The 16,476-nt window shown below is 45.7% G+C and overlaps 1 protein-coding gene across 1 annotated transcript; it reads right to left on the bottom strand.

Moving 5' to 3' along the window:
• Positions 1-2,129: 2,129 nt before the first annotated feature.
• RAB30 (RAB30, member RAS oncogene family) lies at positions 2,130-11,985 on the bottom strand. The gene is made up of 4 exons (XM_010079631.1): positions 11,893-11,985; positions 10,348-10,431; positions 4,778-4,961; positions 2,130-2,711 (listed from the first exon to the last, which is right to left on the bottom strand). The coding sequence occupies exons 1-4, from the start codon at positions 11,983-11,985 to the stop codon at positions 2,461-2,463; spliced, it is 612 nt and encodes a 203-aa protein (XP_010077933.1). The 3' UTR covers positions 2,130-2,460.
• Positions 11,986-16,476: the final 4,491 nt, after the last annotated feature.

Below are 16,476 nucleotides of genomic sequence, written 5' to 3'. Positions count from 1 at the left end.
ATGAAAAGTACCTGCCCAGCTTTGATGCTTTTGGTACTCAGGCTGAGGAACCCACAAGTGTTTTAGTGGGCAGACTCCTTCCTCCTTGATTAACTCAAACAACCCTACTTGTTATCAATTACACGTTGCCAAGTCCAGCACCCAGAGAGTAAAAACTTTTAGAAACAAAACATATGTAGTATTGATTTTAAGTTGAGCATTACCTTACATGTAACACCGAGCCCTGCTCTAAACAGTTCCCTAAAGCTGTGCAGACTCAGCTGTCTCAGAGCTGGGTGGTCTTCACAACCTCAATGAGGCTGCATTTGGCAATTCGGGGAGTGCTCAAGAAAGACACTGCTCTTCAGCACAAGCTGTACCACATGGTCCAGCACACCAGAAGCCATCAAGTCCCACACATTTCTGAATCCTCTCGACTAAACCATTAGCAGAGACTGAAGGGACCAGTAGAGGCCAGCAGCAGTAGATGACACGTCCCCCAACATCTCACACTTCCAGCAGCACTTTGCTAAGTGTTACCTAAACAACAAACAAGCCCTGTACCACAAAATGTCTACATCTTCACTTTTACCACTAGTCATAAAAGAAAGTGACCTAAAAACCAGCAAGAAAATATTAAAAATTGTGATATGACACATCGATCCCCTCTCTCTCTGACACACAGTCAGCTCCCCATTACAGATCAAAGGCACAACACGATACAGCCTAAAGAAGTCTTTCCAGGAAAATGTGAAAAAGCATTTCAAAATGCCTCTTGGTTTTTTTATTGTTACTCTTTTCAAGAAGTACTTACTGGCAGCTTATTTTATTAATACAAAAGCTCTGTTATCCTCTTCAGTAAATGCCAAATAATATTAAATTGATTAACTGTAAACTACAGCATATCACAGCCATGTCATTGCCAGGAGAGATTTATTCAGAATAGCTAAACTGAACTCAAACTTCTAAAAATATTTTTTTCATGTGCACATTCACTATCTTCCAATTTCACTTTAATGTCAGCACATAAATTTGCAATGCGTTATTTGCATATGGCACTAGAGGTGTAAAAACATCGCAAACTCCACAGTGCTTCCACTTCAGGGGTTTTGTAGAAAGAACTTGCCTAAACAGCTACACATACACTAGAGTCTGGGATTAAGAGTACAAAGCATCAAGTAAATTAAATGAGTCTCCAGCCCTGAACCCAAAAGCTGCTCTAGCAGAGACTATATGCCAAGAAGATACCTTCAAGAGCATCTTGGAGAGCAGTTCCACAAGGTGAGCGCTGGACGGGTCAGACACAGAATGATACCCTTTGCAACCCATCGCTATTTCCACTTAGCATAAAAAAAACAACCTCTACAAAATTGTACGCCTGCCTTTCAACAAGAATTGTATCTACAAATTTATTCTTAAGCCGGACATATTGCAGGCTGCCACTTTAAACTGTGCTCTCTTTGAAACCTTAAACACAAGATTTTGGTCAGGTCTGGTGCACTTTTTCAAACTCCACCAACAACATTTCCCAAGGCTAATTTTTCACATTAGGACATTACTAATTAGAGGAGGAATGGTTAATTTTATTTTATTTTATTTTTAATTTCTAGAAAGTCTTTTCATCCTGTGTTGGATATCAAAGCAGCACAGTCCTTTCCCACTATGTTCAGGCTTAGAAAAAGAGGTAACAAGATTTTTTTTTTTTTTAATTAACAGTGCTTATTAGTGTTTTTTTTCCTAACCAGTCTAAGCTACACATTCAGAGGGCAGTGATGTAGTAAGACGATGTTTGGTCTATGGAATATTTGCTGAACTGCTAGCACCAAAGGGAACAACTGAGCTGTATCCATGTCTTCTTAAATCTTGAAAATGTCGACATATGTAACTTTTTTCTTTTAATTCCATGTTCATGAAAGTGCCTGTAGATGAGAGACATAACACTATTTCAAACACCAGAGTCCTCCATGAAGACGTGCGGGCAGATGCTATGTACATGTCCTAAGAACACACTTACTGGCAGCCCAGAGATTGCCAGTGTAGTCCAGGGTCAAATGTTCATTGTTGGTTTTTTTCATTTTTTTTTTAATTTTAAAAAGGACCAAACACATTGTTCTGTAAGAGGGACTTTGATCTCTTCAATATCTTCTTCAAGAGAGGCTGCCCTGGTCTCCCATAGAAGGAAACTCAATAGCTCATGTTCTGCATTCCATGAAGCACTTGTGCAACTCTTCTTTTCCTAACCCACTCCAGAGACTGCAAGAAAAAGGAAATTTAAACCGTGTTATATTCTGCTACGTTGCCATGCAGCTGGAGCCGTCAGCCTGCCATGCTTCCAGGTCTGCAACCTGACTGAGGGTAAGTCCGATGGGTCAAAGTGGCAGGAATTCCCTTCGAGGAGGTAAATCCCAGCAGAAAAGAAAAAAAAAAACCAAACACCACCTCTTGGCCCATGGTGGAAGGGAAAAATTACATGCCAGCTCTTTAATTAAAATTACAGCAAGTCAAGTAGCTGATACTTTTCCCCTCTCCTGGTAAGGGGGATGAGACATTGTTCACAAGGGTGTTCTGTCGTGCCTCGCTGATCAACCGGCAGGCCAAGTCCAGAAAGAGTTTTTCCACATTATCCGATTCTTTTGCTGAGGTTTCCAGATAGTACATGTCCTGTGCTTCGGAAAACTCTGCAGCTCTTTGCTGGGAGACTTCTCTCTTATCAGCTAAATCAATCTTATTACCTGCATTGATAAAAGATTTTAGAAAGGGAATTAATTTGACTTCCAGAACAAGAGAAACAGAGGTTGCTAAGTGATAAAGAGTTTGGTGTTGTGTACGTGTATGGACAGCGGTTTTGATGTGAAACCCTTAGTGCTTGCTCACCCTTCCAAATAATGGATCCCCTGATACACGCAACAAAGTTCATTTAATATCAGCTCATTTAATGGAATATTCTCTGTGAACATCCAAGCCAGTTAGCTTTAATTTTGCACCAGTGCATCTGTTTGCTGCTATCACCCGACATCAAAGGATTTCCATTTTAATGTCTACTGAAAATTCTCCTGTTCTTGCTCTGAGGAGCACTTAAAATGTCAATTAGAGCATAGGAGACACTAAACGTGAGATTTCTCATGTCATTACAAGCTTTAAAAGAAGCCTGGCACAGAAGGCTGCTTTGCTATTTCAATATTCCCATGAAGGATTTGGCTGTTGAGGCTGCAAGAGGGATGGGTTTGGGGGCACCCACAGAGCAAGAAACCAGCCCCTTCCTTTGGAGAGCTCAGTTTAGCAGAGAGTTGACCAATGCCTCAAGCCAGCATCTGATATGATTATACCCTATTACCAGCCACTTACTTCAAACATGATGTTTTTGCCATAAATTAACGTTACAAAGAAGATAACAGACCAGGACCTGCTATAACAGGGGGCTGTGTCCATGGACTCAGCAGGTTCAGGAGGAAACCGGTCTCGCTTCTACCACTAATTTTGTGAGAACTAGTGGAAAAAAAATACTGTGCTTCTGCTGGTAAGCCATATCTCATTGCCTTCCTCTCATCCAAGATCCCCTTTCTTTCCTGATAAAGCAGTTTCTTGGACCGACAGTATACCCTGAAGTTACCTTTCTAAACAAATTATCACTCAACATAAGCAGTTTATGGGTGTCACCATCTTCAAAGTATGTGTTATGGCTGTTAAAATTTATATTTTGTGCTGTAGATGTTGATAATTAACTTAATGTTTCCCTAAAAAAAAGGTCATGATACATTTGTTAGTCACACAGCAGCCATATCCTTCTCATGGAGTACAATGAGCTTCTTGTATGGAAGCTCCATAAATCCCAAGGCTCACTTGTAACACCTCTGGGGCATCGCAAGCTCAAAAAAAAAAACACTCAAAAGATTTTTAAAGCCACCTTAAACACGCTTTACAATCCTCTAGATTTTTTCTTTTAAACAGCAAACTATTAAATGTGGTATCAACACTGCAGCATGAAACTTTTTGGCTTTTCCCCAAGTTATTTTTCCATTGTTCTTTATATACTCTTGGGCCTTTAAAAGCAAAATCTTGACTATCAGATGCTGAAAGCATAGGTAGGCAAAATAATCTTCACCTTGCTTGTAGCAGACAGATGGCCCGAGGTCTGCTTTAGCCTGAGCTGAAGCTCTACAGATTAACATAACATTCAGTTATTTATTTTTAGTTTTCCTAAAATCCATGCAAAAACACCCAGTTTTCCAGCTCTGTTCCACCTATGAATGCTATGATCCATATAACCATCACATTCTGATCCGGTTCCCAGATCAAGACAAGACTCTGGTTGTCCCACAGCTATGGGGTACAGCAAGCCAGAGGCAACCCCAACTTGAGCAGATCCTTGTATATTTGTAGACATCTGAACTGGGAGTCACAAGGGAAACTCCTCTATACCTAGCTCAGTTGGTAGCTTCACCATCAACACTTTAGTCCCATATGGGACCAACTGGTGGGAATTATCCACCTCTGCATGCAACAGCCTTGGACCTGAGACGGGACCACACTTTGAGAGGTGCCTGTGGTGTCTGGGGGTTATTTACAGAAGGAACGGTCCACGCACTGGGTTTAAAGTACTGGCTTTACCCTGTGCCCACCTGCAGTTACAACTGGATGGAGACAAGATCTGCTGCACCAGTTTGAGCATCCTGCACCACCAGTTCAGACAGATACCACATGTTCCTCTTGCTAACACGTCCATCTGCCACCAACCCCTCAACATGCACCACTCACCCCCTCATTACACCAACCCTCCTAAGGCTGAGCTGTCACTTACCCACTAGCACGGTTATGACCTTATTGCTGGCATACTGCTCGATTTCTCGCAGCCACTCGGGAAGACATCGGAAGGATTCTTCGCAGGTGATGTCGTAGGTCAAGATTAACGCGTTAGCGCTGCGGTAGTAACTTTGTGTGATGGACCGGAATCGCTCTTGTCCTGCCGTGTCCCAGATCTGCAGCTTTAGGTATAACAAGGAAGGGTGGAAAAAAAAAAGTTATTTAACTTTATTTGGTAGCAGTTTGACCTAAAAAAAAAAACCTTCAGCATAAAACCAATGTTGGGAAAGCACTTAGCTCTTCTCCCGTTTGGCCTCCCCACCCTCAGGATTTTTTTGGTTCTGTTCTTGCACTTGTGGATTGAAATGCAAGGCACAAAGTCAGCTGGCACTGTGGCTGTCAGCCCCTGGAAGCCACAGGGCTGCAGGCATTCACGTGGCTTCAAGCATCTCCCTCTGCCACGGACAAAGCCGCTGGCCTGGAGTTACAATGCAGGCGATGGAGGGCGAAAGTCACTTCTCCTGCCCCTGAAGTCCAACCAACAGCAGCATCCATCCATCCCTCCTCTAGCTCCCAAAGTTAGTTACAGTTATCCTGAGACGATGCACTGATGGGTGGCAACCACAGGAGCCAACAAGGACCTCAGCTGAAGGCTGATCCAAGGACTCCGACCTGTTTCCTCTCTACAGCATCAGCCATCTCACCCAGTCGCTCGCTGCCTGCCTTCGACACACAGAACTGGCTGACATGTCCTCAACTCTGTCAAAGAGGTCATGAGTGTTTGCCAAACTTTCTGGGTCCAGGAAGGCAACATATATTTCCCAATACAAACTGAACTCATACTGGTTTTATAATTTGACCATTTGATAGTTTTTGGTGGGTCATCAAAACCTCAGTTCTTCAAAAAGGCAGTCAAAGAAACAAACATCCAAAATTAAGCCATTTCAGCACAAAAAGAGTACTTCTCTGCTTCAGTTTTTATTTTTTTAAAGCACCCCTCCCTGGAATTAAATATGTGAAAAGTTGATTTCCAGACAGAATCCTGTGTACTTTGGGAAGAAAAAGGTAAAGTATTTAAGATTTTTTCCATATATTCAGCAACCTATAACAGAGAAAACCTTATTCTTGCCCAGATCCAAAGTCAAACTATGCCAGCTACTCATAGTTTGAAATGAGATCTCCCAGTAGCAGCTTTCAGATGTGGGGTATGATTTTGAAAAAGTACATTTTTTGCAGAGAAAGTAATTTGTGGCTGGCTCACAGCTCCTGGGCACCTTTGTGCTTAATTTCTTGGTGTAGTTGCATTTAAATGGCCGAACCTGGCACCTGCAGTTAATTGATATACAAAACTGTAAGTGAAATTACTTGCATGTGAAATTCAGACAACAAATGAGTCCTCATTAAAACAAACCAAACTCTGGCAGATGGAAAAAATACAGATAATTTTGTTGTTGCTCAGCTATTTTCCTACCAGCTACAGTCACAAGTCTACTTGTAAGCTGGGTGCAGAAGGCAGGGAAGAGCCCCTGGCCTTACAGCCACTGATAAAACACTTCCTGCACACAAAATATACAATCTCACACTTTAGCCGATGGATTATTTCTGCCAAATAAAATCCTTTACAGCAGCCATTTTACTTGTATCATTTTTTTCAGAGGAACCAAAAGACAGTGCCTGACTCAGCCTGCAGAAAGCCTAAATGTTTATTTTCTTGGAGCCAGCTGATGCTTCCCGCCCTCCCAACATTTGCACATACATTTAACTTTATGCGTATGAACATTTCCACCAAATGCAGTGAGATCACAGGTCCATACAGCATAGCCCTCAGTTTGCAGCACTGAGGATGCTTAGCTTTGACCAGCATGATAACTGTTATCTACTTGGCTTGAATTTGTGCAGCCTCTCAGTACAGGTGGTGTACATGTTTTTGGCTTTATTAGGAAAGGTCAGGCAGACCAAAAGCCCCCCCAACTGCACAGTGCTGCCTCGCCTCATCTGTCAGCAAGTTTTATTAGCCACTCATATCTAATACGGCTTGCACACAGCTTTCACTCTAGCAAGTCCCTCTCCACCAACTTTCAAATGCAATTTTGAAAGCTGGAAAGTATTTCTCCCCAGAAACCTATTATTTATTTTTAAGTCTGAAAACCTTTTTGGTAAACAGCTCTGCTGTCTCATCCTGCATCCCAGAAGACACACAGGAGCTGCTGCCCAGCACAGAAGCAGAGTCACGGCTTGGGCACTGTTAAATGAGCTAACAGTCACAGAAGAGCCTCGTTCAACTGAGATACCATTTTTATTGCTCTGACTCACTCCTGCTTTTCCTGCTCATTAAATGTTTAATCTCACTAGCACTGCTTACTCAAAAAGTTGCAGCTACAAGATCGCTCCCTGAAGGAAATCCATTTGCCTTTCAGATGCTGGAAGGCTCATTCTAATGGCCAAACATATCACAGTAAGCTTCCTACCATGCTTGGTCACTGTGGCTGAGCTCTGGTGACTCCAATTTACTCCACTGGTGGGGTCAGGAAAGGGACTTTGATTTAACATCTCATTATTTGCCATGTGAAATAGAGCTGGTATAGCAGCTACCACTTGCTAAGGCTCTATGAAACAGAAGCCAGCCCCAAGGGGATTAAGAGGGATAGATGCTTGGGTGGACACAAGAAGTTCAACAAAACCAAGGGCAAGGGCTTGCACATTGGTCAGGGCAATCCCCAGCACAGATACAGGCTGGGCAGAGAACGAATTGAGAGCAGCCCTGAAGAGAAGGACTTGGGGGTTCTGGCTGATGAGAAGCTGAACATGAGCCGGCAGTGTGTGCTTGCAGCCCAGAAACCAACCGTGTCCTGGGCTGCATCAAAAGAAGTACGAGGTGATTCTCCCCCTCTACTCTGCTCTCATGAGACCCCACCTGCAGTGCTGCATCCAGCTCTGGGGTCCAGAGGTCCAGCACAGGAAGGACATGGACCTGTTGGAGCCAGTCCAAAGGAAATTAAAATTATCAAAGGCCTGGAACACCTCCCCTAGGAGGACAGGCTGAGAGAGCTGGGCTTGTTCAGCCCGGAGAAGAGAAGGCTCCAGGGAGACCTTACAGCAGCCTTTCAGTGCTGAAAGGGGGCTACAGGAGAGATGGGGAGGCACTCTTCATCTGGGAGTGCAGAGGTAGTACGAGAGGGTAATGGTTTTAAGCTGAAAGAGGGTAGATTTAGACTAGAGGCTTTGAGCAACCTGGGCTAGTGGGAAGTGTCCCTGCCCATGGCAGGGGTGTTGGAACTAGATGATCATTAAGGACCCTTCCAACCCAAACCGTTCTATGATTCTATGACACCTGTGCATTCATCAGACATTTGCAGGGCAGCAGGGGTTTACCATGCTGGCGAGTTTGCTTTTAGCTTGTAGAGCTTCCCTGAACCATCCTTGCCTCAAGATAGCCCATGTTGGCATGACTAAGGAGTTTGCAACCTCAGTCCAAGCTAGTCTTAAAACAGGATTATGTCATGGGAGCAACAAGTCAAACACAGATAAATCCTTAGGGTGAGTTCACCTGTCCAAAAACCAGACCTCAGATATGAGTGATGTTCCTAAGCCTCCATCTGTTCTTGACAGGGAACCAGATGCTTGAAAAGGAAAGATACCTGAAGGGAATGGGATTCATCTTCCTCAGAGATTGCTTTTCTCCCTTCATTGACCAGGACAGTCTGGAGATAGCTGGTTTAAGCCAGATATGTAAGGGGAAAAATGAATCCCACCTTCAGTGCAGTACTTAGGCTATTTACCAGCTTAGATCCTCTGAGCTGCTCCGTGGGAGCTGGTTTTGTCTGCAAGAAGCATCTCTTCTGTCTGAGGAGCTTGGACAAGCAGCACTTGTGTCCTGGCCAACCCTGCTACACCAGACACCTGCTAATGAGCATCACAACCACCAAGCTAAGCACCAACACCCCAGGAGCTACACGTGGACCTCACTGCTTTCCTGCCTGCTTCTCTGTCCCACTTGCACAGCAATGTGCTAAACTAACTCAGTAAGAGGAAGGTACTCACACCTCTGCTCCTTCACCTGCTTAGGCTGGAAGGACTTCCTAGTCATGGACCACCACTTGCCATAAGTTCGTACAGCTCCCCACGCAGCAGGGTGGCAGCCTGTTGACATGATCACGGCTTTTAAAATCTGTCCTAAACTTAGGAACACATCACCTGTTTTTCTTCTGAAAAAACCTCTGCACCAAAATACAAGTAAGAAAAACCAGGGCTGAAGATCTGTACAACTCCACTGTTTCCATTCCATCACTTGCACAAGCTTAAAAATGGGTCTTGATGTCACATCCAGCCACTGTCACGCTGCTGCTGCTCTCCCATTTGCTCACTACCTAGATCTGATTATGGCAAAGGGAAAAAAAAAACAAACAACCCTGCTTTCCATTTTGATGTCTGTGGATTTAATGCAGGAAGAATAATTCCAGGAGCAGTTCAAGGACCCTAGACATCTTGACGTTAGAGGCTCAGATAACCATACTCTTCTCCCACCCCTTGGACATGACAGTAGTTCTAACGATACCTCTACTAATGAACGAAGGGGCGCCAGCCGATGTCTCTGGAACCCAACCATGGATCCCATTAAACATGAGATGGGTCCCTGGTGTGTTCTGGCCTAAACAAAGCAGCTCTCTGCCAAGTGATGCTCAGGCTCAGTTTGGGAATTAGCAGAGGTCAAGGACAGCTTCCCAACAGCAGTTTGGTTGCAACCACCCTATTTTGGAGGATGAAAGAGTTAATAATAATAGAATGGTATGGGTTGGAAGGGATCTTAGAGATCACTGAGTTCCAAACCCCTGCCATGGGCAGGGACACCTCCCACTAGCCCAGGTTGCTCAAAGCCTCATCCAGCCTGGCCTTGGACACCTCCAGGGATGGGGCATCCACAGCTTCTCTGGGCAACCTGGGCCACTGCCTCAGCACCCTCAGAGGAAAATATTTCTTCCTAATATCTAACCTAAATCTGTCCCCTTTCAGCTTAATGTGGAGGACATTGCCCTTCCCAATTCAGCCTGTTGACTGAAGCACCAGTGTGACCATCTCCACTTCTCCCAAATCTGTAACTCAGCAGAAGTGGAGGATGAGCCTTTGTTGTGCAGAACCACCCAAGTCCAGAAGCCTGCTCTCCCCAGTGGCCGTCTTGGGAGCTTATAGGAGAAGACCTTTACCAAGCACATTCCAGTGGGAATGCAACAGATTTCTGCTTACCAGAAATGCTGTGAGCAGAGATCGCACTGAAGCGCTTCTTTGTGCTTCCTCAACCCCAGCCAGGCACAATCTTAGTGTCTCCTAAGCAAGGACAGAGTTTTTCCAAGATCTCCCCTCTCCATTCTCTCCCTTAGAACAGGTTCACTGTTACTATCCTGATAGTAAGTGTGGAGAGGGGCACAAAGATTGTTAGAGCCAGCATTGCCTGAGCCATGCCAGACAGCCCTGCACCTCCCCACATGCCTTCCAGCAGCAGGAGGGCTGCAGCAAGAAACTTCAGCTATGGTACTGCACACAAGTTTACACTTAAAACCATTAGGCTCCTACCTTTACTTTTTCACCGTTTATCTCCACTGTTTTAATCATAAAGTCAACCCCAATCGTGGCTCCTTGACCCGGTGGGAAAAGCCCCTGAAAGAAAATAAGAGCATCTTTAAGCAAATTGGTGTAGCAAGACAAACTCTTTCTGGATGCCAATCTTCACCCTTTTCCATCCTCAAAATTATTCTTCCCTTGTCCCCTTTTCCAAACACTTATTTCCATCCATTCAAAGAGGAAAATGTGATATTATCTCAGCACAGAGGCTACCACAATTCAACCCCACAATGTTTTCACTGCCTACACATCCCTGGTAGTATAGCAAGTCGTTGACTTCAAAGATAGGAAAACAAGAGAAGAAAAGAAGGATGCCTACAGGGAAAAATAAAGGGGGAAAGCCCTTCTGCTTCTTTGCAGTTGGAAGAGGCAGGGGAAGGGTAGTTGAGGATCCTCCATCCTACTTCCCAATGCCTAGAAGGAGGTGTGAGCACCTGCGTGGGAGGAAATGCCTTTGCTCCTTCAAGCTCACACCTTCCCTCTCCCCTCCACCACATGCCACGGCATAGAAAGGCATTTCTGGCAGCTCCCAGCACTGGGGTCACACCACTGCACAGCATTTTGAGAGCAAAGCATGGAGCCAGCCACTACCAGTGCCACAGCAATGGCCAGGGCCAGCGTGATGCTGGTGGTATTTGATTGCAGTGCCATTGGAAAGGAGCAACTGCGAAGGGAAAAAAACAAAAACCACAAAGCTTTTTGATTTCTGGTGTCTAGGTCTACAAAGTCGTGTTCATTCTGGGGCACATTCATCCCCTACAGGAGCTGTGCTGCCAAAGCACAAGCAGCAGAAGTGGCCACAGATTTTTGCGGTTAACCTTTTGGGGCTGACTAGCTTTATTGCCCCTGGCTGTCACCTGGTTGGAGAGTGTTTAACATCACCATGTCTTTAAAACTGAAATTAACAGGGGGAAAAATTGCTGACAATTCCTAGTGGAGAGTGCAACAAAAAAGCCACAACTTGTGTTTTCTAGTGCATCATGCAAAACCTTCTCTTGTCCCACATCACAGAAGCCTGGTCCTTTCCCTGTTTTTCTGCCACAAAAGTTCTGGTGTTTAAAAGAAGACACTGGACTGACAGCCTAGGACTGAGATTATTTAATTATCTACTAATGACAAATAACAGGGAGAGCTCTGTGTAGTGGCAGAAGGCACATGGGAGCACACTAGGAAACGTGCTGGTCCTTGTAACTGGTCCACAACACCTCCAAATCAGGAGGAGTCTTCCCAGCAGCTTTCAGAGAGGACTTTCCATCTTCAGAGAGGGATGAGTTTTCTCCAACACAAGATCCCCACCCGGGCTAAGTACAGCACTAGATACAGATGCACTACTCATGCTAGGATGTTGCTCTAGGTGATGCACACATCGTGAGTGCGGACAAATTACTTTAGCTGCAATGCCAGCAAAGCCCTCGGTGCATAGCCACAGGCTCCACGCTCCCGTCCCAGTGCTGTCCCCATCCCTACGTCCCACGTCCAAGAGATGGCCAACCTTACCTGAGTGAAGCGACGGACTAAGCAGGTCTTTCCCACACCGGCGTTGCCGATTAAAACAATTTTGAAGAGGAAATCATAATCTTCCATACTCATTTACGCAGCTGCAAGAGAGAGAAAGCGCAACACGACATGAACCCAGGTGGTAGGGAAATGCCCTTTTATTCCTGCTTTTTTTTCCTGCTGGACTTCATTCCTCCCAGCATTCAGAACAAAGGTCTCCTGGTGTGTGCATGACTCCCCAGATAAGGGAGAAGAGCCCTTCCCGGTCTGAGCGGGGGCATCCACGTAGCTGCTGCAAAACCTCGGCCGCGTTTGGGCTTTCACACCGTCTCACCTGGCTGCCCCGTGAATTTGAGATGCTGGTTCTCAGCTTCTGAAGCAATGCTCCACAAGCCCAAGCCACCATTTCCTAGATTTCCCCAAATGTTTGTTTTGCTTTTAACTGTGTCAGCTCCAAAGAACAATGTGGACTTCTACGAGGTGAAAATGGGATTTATTTCTGTTAGGGTAATACCCAGAACCTGCCGTGAGCTCCTCCAGGAAGGTGCTGGGTACACACGGAGCAGGGCTGGGGGGCACATAGGGCAGGACAGATGAGAAAATTAAAATAATTTTAAAATAAAAGCAGCAGCATTTGCCTTAAAGACAGAATGAGCTCATGTGCTAAAATTGTGGTGGAGAGAGGGGTAACAGTCTGGCTGAAGTCCATTAAGAGAGGATTTTTTAAAAGAATAAATAATAGATGCTATCAGGAAAATTCCTACTCAGATGATTTTCTTTAGTTTTGTCAGGATAGCTTGCTTGGCATAAAGCTCAAATGGGAAGCGAACACAGAGGAGCTTGTGGGGTACCCAGCAGACATCCCCCCACCAAGTCCAACCTCCTTGGCAGGATGCAGAGGCTGACGTTTGAGCACGGGGGAAGATCTACAGGGCTCAGGCCACCTGAAGTATGGGGAGGACCAAACAGACAAATCTAGAGTTTGCTGCAGCTGAGCAGGGCATGAGGCATGAGTCTCCACACCTCCATCTCCAGCACACCCAAGGGTGCCGCTGACACCGTGACCAGAGAAGGGGTCTGTAACCTTTGAGAAAAGCAACAACAGGCAAAAGAGATTCAGTTGGAGATTTCAGGCAGACAGAGAAACCCACAGACATGGGAGCAGAAGGGCAGTGTCCAAACCCAGCTGTGTCCAGGAGGATCCAGGTATTATATATGGCATTAAAGACCTGTCCTCAAGACTGGTCTGGGGTAATGGCATCGAAGACATAAGTAGAGAGATTTACAAGCTGTCAGTTGAAATATCAGGTAAGGTGATACCTAAACATCAGTACCTAACCCACCAGTACCTATAGATTAGGCACTAGATGAGGAGATAGAGACAAAGATGGGACATGGTGGGGGCAAGAAGAAAAAAAAAAAAGTTGTTATGAAATTGCTATCCTCAGTAAAGCCCCCTATTGCTTAGAGGGTTTTTAAAGAGCTGACAAATGGAGCAGATGCAGCATGGGTGAAAGTCATTTCTCATGCTCAGCCCAAAGGTAGGGTGCCCTCCCCACTGCCCTCAAAGGTCCTTCCCTGGGAGGGGTCATTGTCACCCTGCTGTGGCTGCCCCCGCTACAGCCCCCGGTCCCACCATACAGCTGTGATAGGTTTACGGTCAAACAGCCAGAGATCACAAGGTAAAGCTCAGACAGTCTGGGCCTGCTTGGCAGGCACACCAAAACGGCTCTCCGAGCACCACTGAGAGCCTGGGGGACCTGAAGGGAAAAGAGGAGGAAGACTGACTCAGCTGCTTCATGTCTATGTGATCCTTGGCCTTTCCAACAGCCTAAAAAAAAGGGGGGTGGGGGGTGGGGGTAACTACACCAATTAGTGACTAATAATCTGCATCACATGAGCAGATGGTTAGCAGGGGCACAACTGAGTCACCACACAGACACGTCACATCACCTGGACCAGTGACACAGCATGGCACTTGTCCTGCTGCTGCTTTGAGCGGGAGCTAAAGGTCCCCATGAAGGGTCACCAACAGCAGCAGCTGGAGCTGTCCTGAGGATGCTCTAACCTCGCCTTTCCCCCGGCATACAAGACCTTGCAGCTCCCTCCTATCTCTTAATGTAGTCAAGGAGTGGGACCTTAAAGACCAGCCTCAAAAAATGCCCTTTTGTTTTCTGGGTTATTTTGTGCAATTATTTCCTATTTCCATGCCTGGCTCTCCCGGAGTGGGCTGGATAATAACAACAGTATTAAGAACACATTGACAGTGCTCTTACAAGTCGAGGCTACATGTTAATATGGTTTCAAGCTCTCACACTAGCCAATGTGAAGAAAAATGTGATCACCCGCTAAAAGCTATTTCAAGACTAACAAGACTTACTCAGCACTGGATAATTATCCCTGGGATGCTTCAAAACCCAGAGGGCGTTGCTCCCCCCCCCGGAGGGATTTCAGTTCTATTACTTGTACCCTAAACAATCCAAGGTTCAAATTTATCTTCGCAGGAAGCTTAAAAATAAACTTCCTCTGCAGATCTCCGAGCTCAGAAACACTAAATGGCTCAGACATACCCTAGAGTTATGTCTGATCTCCTTCATTAGGATCCAAGAGTAATCATATGTGATAATGACCCCAAAAAGGGAACTGGAAGGCGAGCCAAGGTCATAAAACAAACAACACGACGATGAGGTTAAATGCCAGAACTGAAGCAACACAAAAAGTGAGGGCACAGGAGAAGAGAAAGCAACAGACCAAGCAGGAAGGAAGAGAGAGAAGGGATTTGGGAGGCACAGAGGGCACATGAGGTTGACCATTGCTGCCCTGTCACACCCTATTCACCAAAATCAGTGTTTCTCCCTCCAACATGCACACATGCTGACCTACCATGGTGTCGGCACTGAACACAGAAATGTTGCATCAGTTACCATTACAACATCTCCTGCAAGCCGAGCCGTTCAGCCAAGTGACCTTTGCTGCTGACTCAGGCTCATGCAACCCTCCCTCTCCCCAGGGAAGATGTGTCTCAACCTCTGCCCCGCTCGCCACGGCAGGGGAATGTGCATCTCAGCAATACATTACACTTGGACTCATATGCCTTGGGAAAAAAAAAAAAAAGAGAAAAGAAAATGCAGAGTGCAACACTGTTTGCTTGGTTTTAGTGTCTGGTTTGGGGGTTTTGGGGGGTTGGAGTTTGTTTTGTTTTATTTTTATTTTTCATGCTGTTTTTTTTTCCCCCCTGTTTTCTTGTGCCTGCAGGGACAGGGTTCTGCTTTGCATCCCTATGTTAGCTGAAGGCACCAGGGCTGCAGCTACCCACCCTTTGGCAGAGACAAGACCCTGCAGCAAGGGCAGGGGACAGGATTCCTGTCCATGCCTCAGCCACCTCTCACCACGTTTGTTTAAATCACAAACAGGGCTGGCTGCAGCACAGAGACATTCCCCATTATAAGATTAAACAGGAGCAGAGCCTGAGGCTGGTGGCATGGGCTCATCACTGCCTATAGATGTGGGACAGCAGCACAGCTGATGGAAGAGACCAACACACCCTCACCTGCTTCTCATGCTCACCACGTGCCACAAGGCAAGAAGTTTATCCACAGGGAATAAGATTTCCAGGTATGTTTCAGTTTATTCCCCAAAATGATGTCTTCTCCCTGCATTTGCTCCATTCACTGCTTAGTTCTCCCTGATCCACTTAGGTTTACTTGACAGTGTTTATCATCATCTGAACCAATTATTTTATCTTCTTTTTGCAGTTTTTTTTCACCCATTAGTTTGGATGGGCACAGAGCGTTCCTCCTCATCTCTGACCTGCTCTGACCATGCCATGCTCAGCCTCTTTGGGTACCAATTAAGTGGTAGAAACACAATTCAAAGGTTCAAATACTACCTGGGAGACACGAATAACTTTGGAGTGATCAACTTCTCCTTCAAATGGATGAAACCACTATCCTGCCTGTCCCTCATCAGCTTTTACACCAGTACCAGTCTCTGCACAAAACAACCACCAAGTCTGAGTGAGGTTTTTGGCTGATAATGAAATCTCTGGCACTTCTCTCTTGACTACTTTGCTCAAGGAAGACTTTCCACCTCTAAGCATGATGAGAGCAGGCTCTGTGATGATTTTGCCCCAGTTGTTTTGGCTAGTGGAGCCAAAAGCAGAGTGGGATACTTCAAAAGAACAAACCCTTCTCAGTCAAACACAAGGTGTGCCCACCTCTGTCTTTTACCCTCCCTGAAGATCACAAGATAATGCGTGCTCAGGAAACATCATGGACAGCCTTCGTCTGAAGTCAAAAACCTTTCAAGTCTAGAAGAATGTTTTGACACCTTTGCTTTAGAAGAGCAAAACAGAATAACCTGTTGTTCCTAGACCTCCATGGTATCTCAGTCCCCATCTGAGTTAGAGGCACAGGAGTCTGTGGAGCATCAGTTCAGACCTCCCCAGGGCCAGGTGACCAGAGCAGGGAGTGTGTGGCGAATTACAGCATCACCTTCTCTCCCCATCAGTTTTCACTCATGGGTTTTCATTTCCCACAGCTTGAAGACACATCAGAGGGCTTCATGGGCATGCCCTGCCTACGA

Source organism: Pterocles gutturalis, unplaced genomic scaffold, assembly GCF_000699245.1.
Source record: "Pterocles gutturalis isolate BGI_N339 unplaced genomic scaffold, ASM69924v1 scaffold12314, whole genome shotgun sequence".
In the NCBI taxonomy this organism is placed as follows: Eukaryota; Metazoa; Chordata; class Aves; order Pterocliformes; family Pteroclidae; genus Pterocles; species Pterocles gutturalis.
Note: the sequence above shows the minus strand (reverse complement) of the source record. Positions and strands in the feature narration are given on the sequence as shown.

What these genes read in the sequence shown, in the direction of transcription:
- RAB30 (XM_010079631.1), bottom strand. Translation starts at nt 11,985, where the DNA reads ATGAGTATGGAAGATTATGATTTCCTCTTCAAAATTGTTTTAATCGGC. An exon ending in TAGTCCGTCGCTTCACTCAG is followed by an intron (nt 10,432 to 11,892) that starts GTAAGGTTGGCC and finishes ATTTTCTTTCAG; the next exon opens with GGGCTTTTCCCACCGGGTCA. An exon ending in TAAACGGTGAAAAAGTAAAG is followed by an intron (nt 4,962 to 10,347) that starts GTAGGAGCCTAA and finishes TTATACCTAAAG; the next exon opens with CTGCAGATCTGGGACACGGC.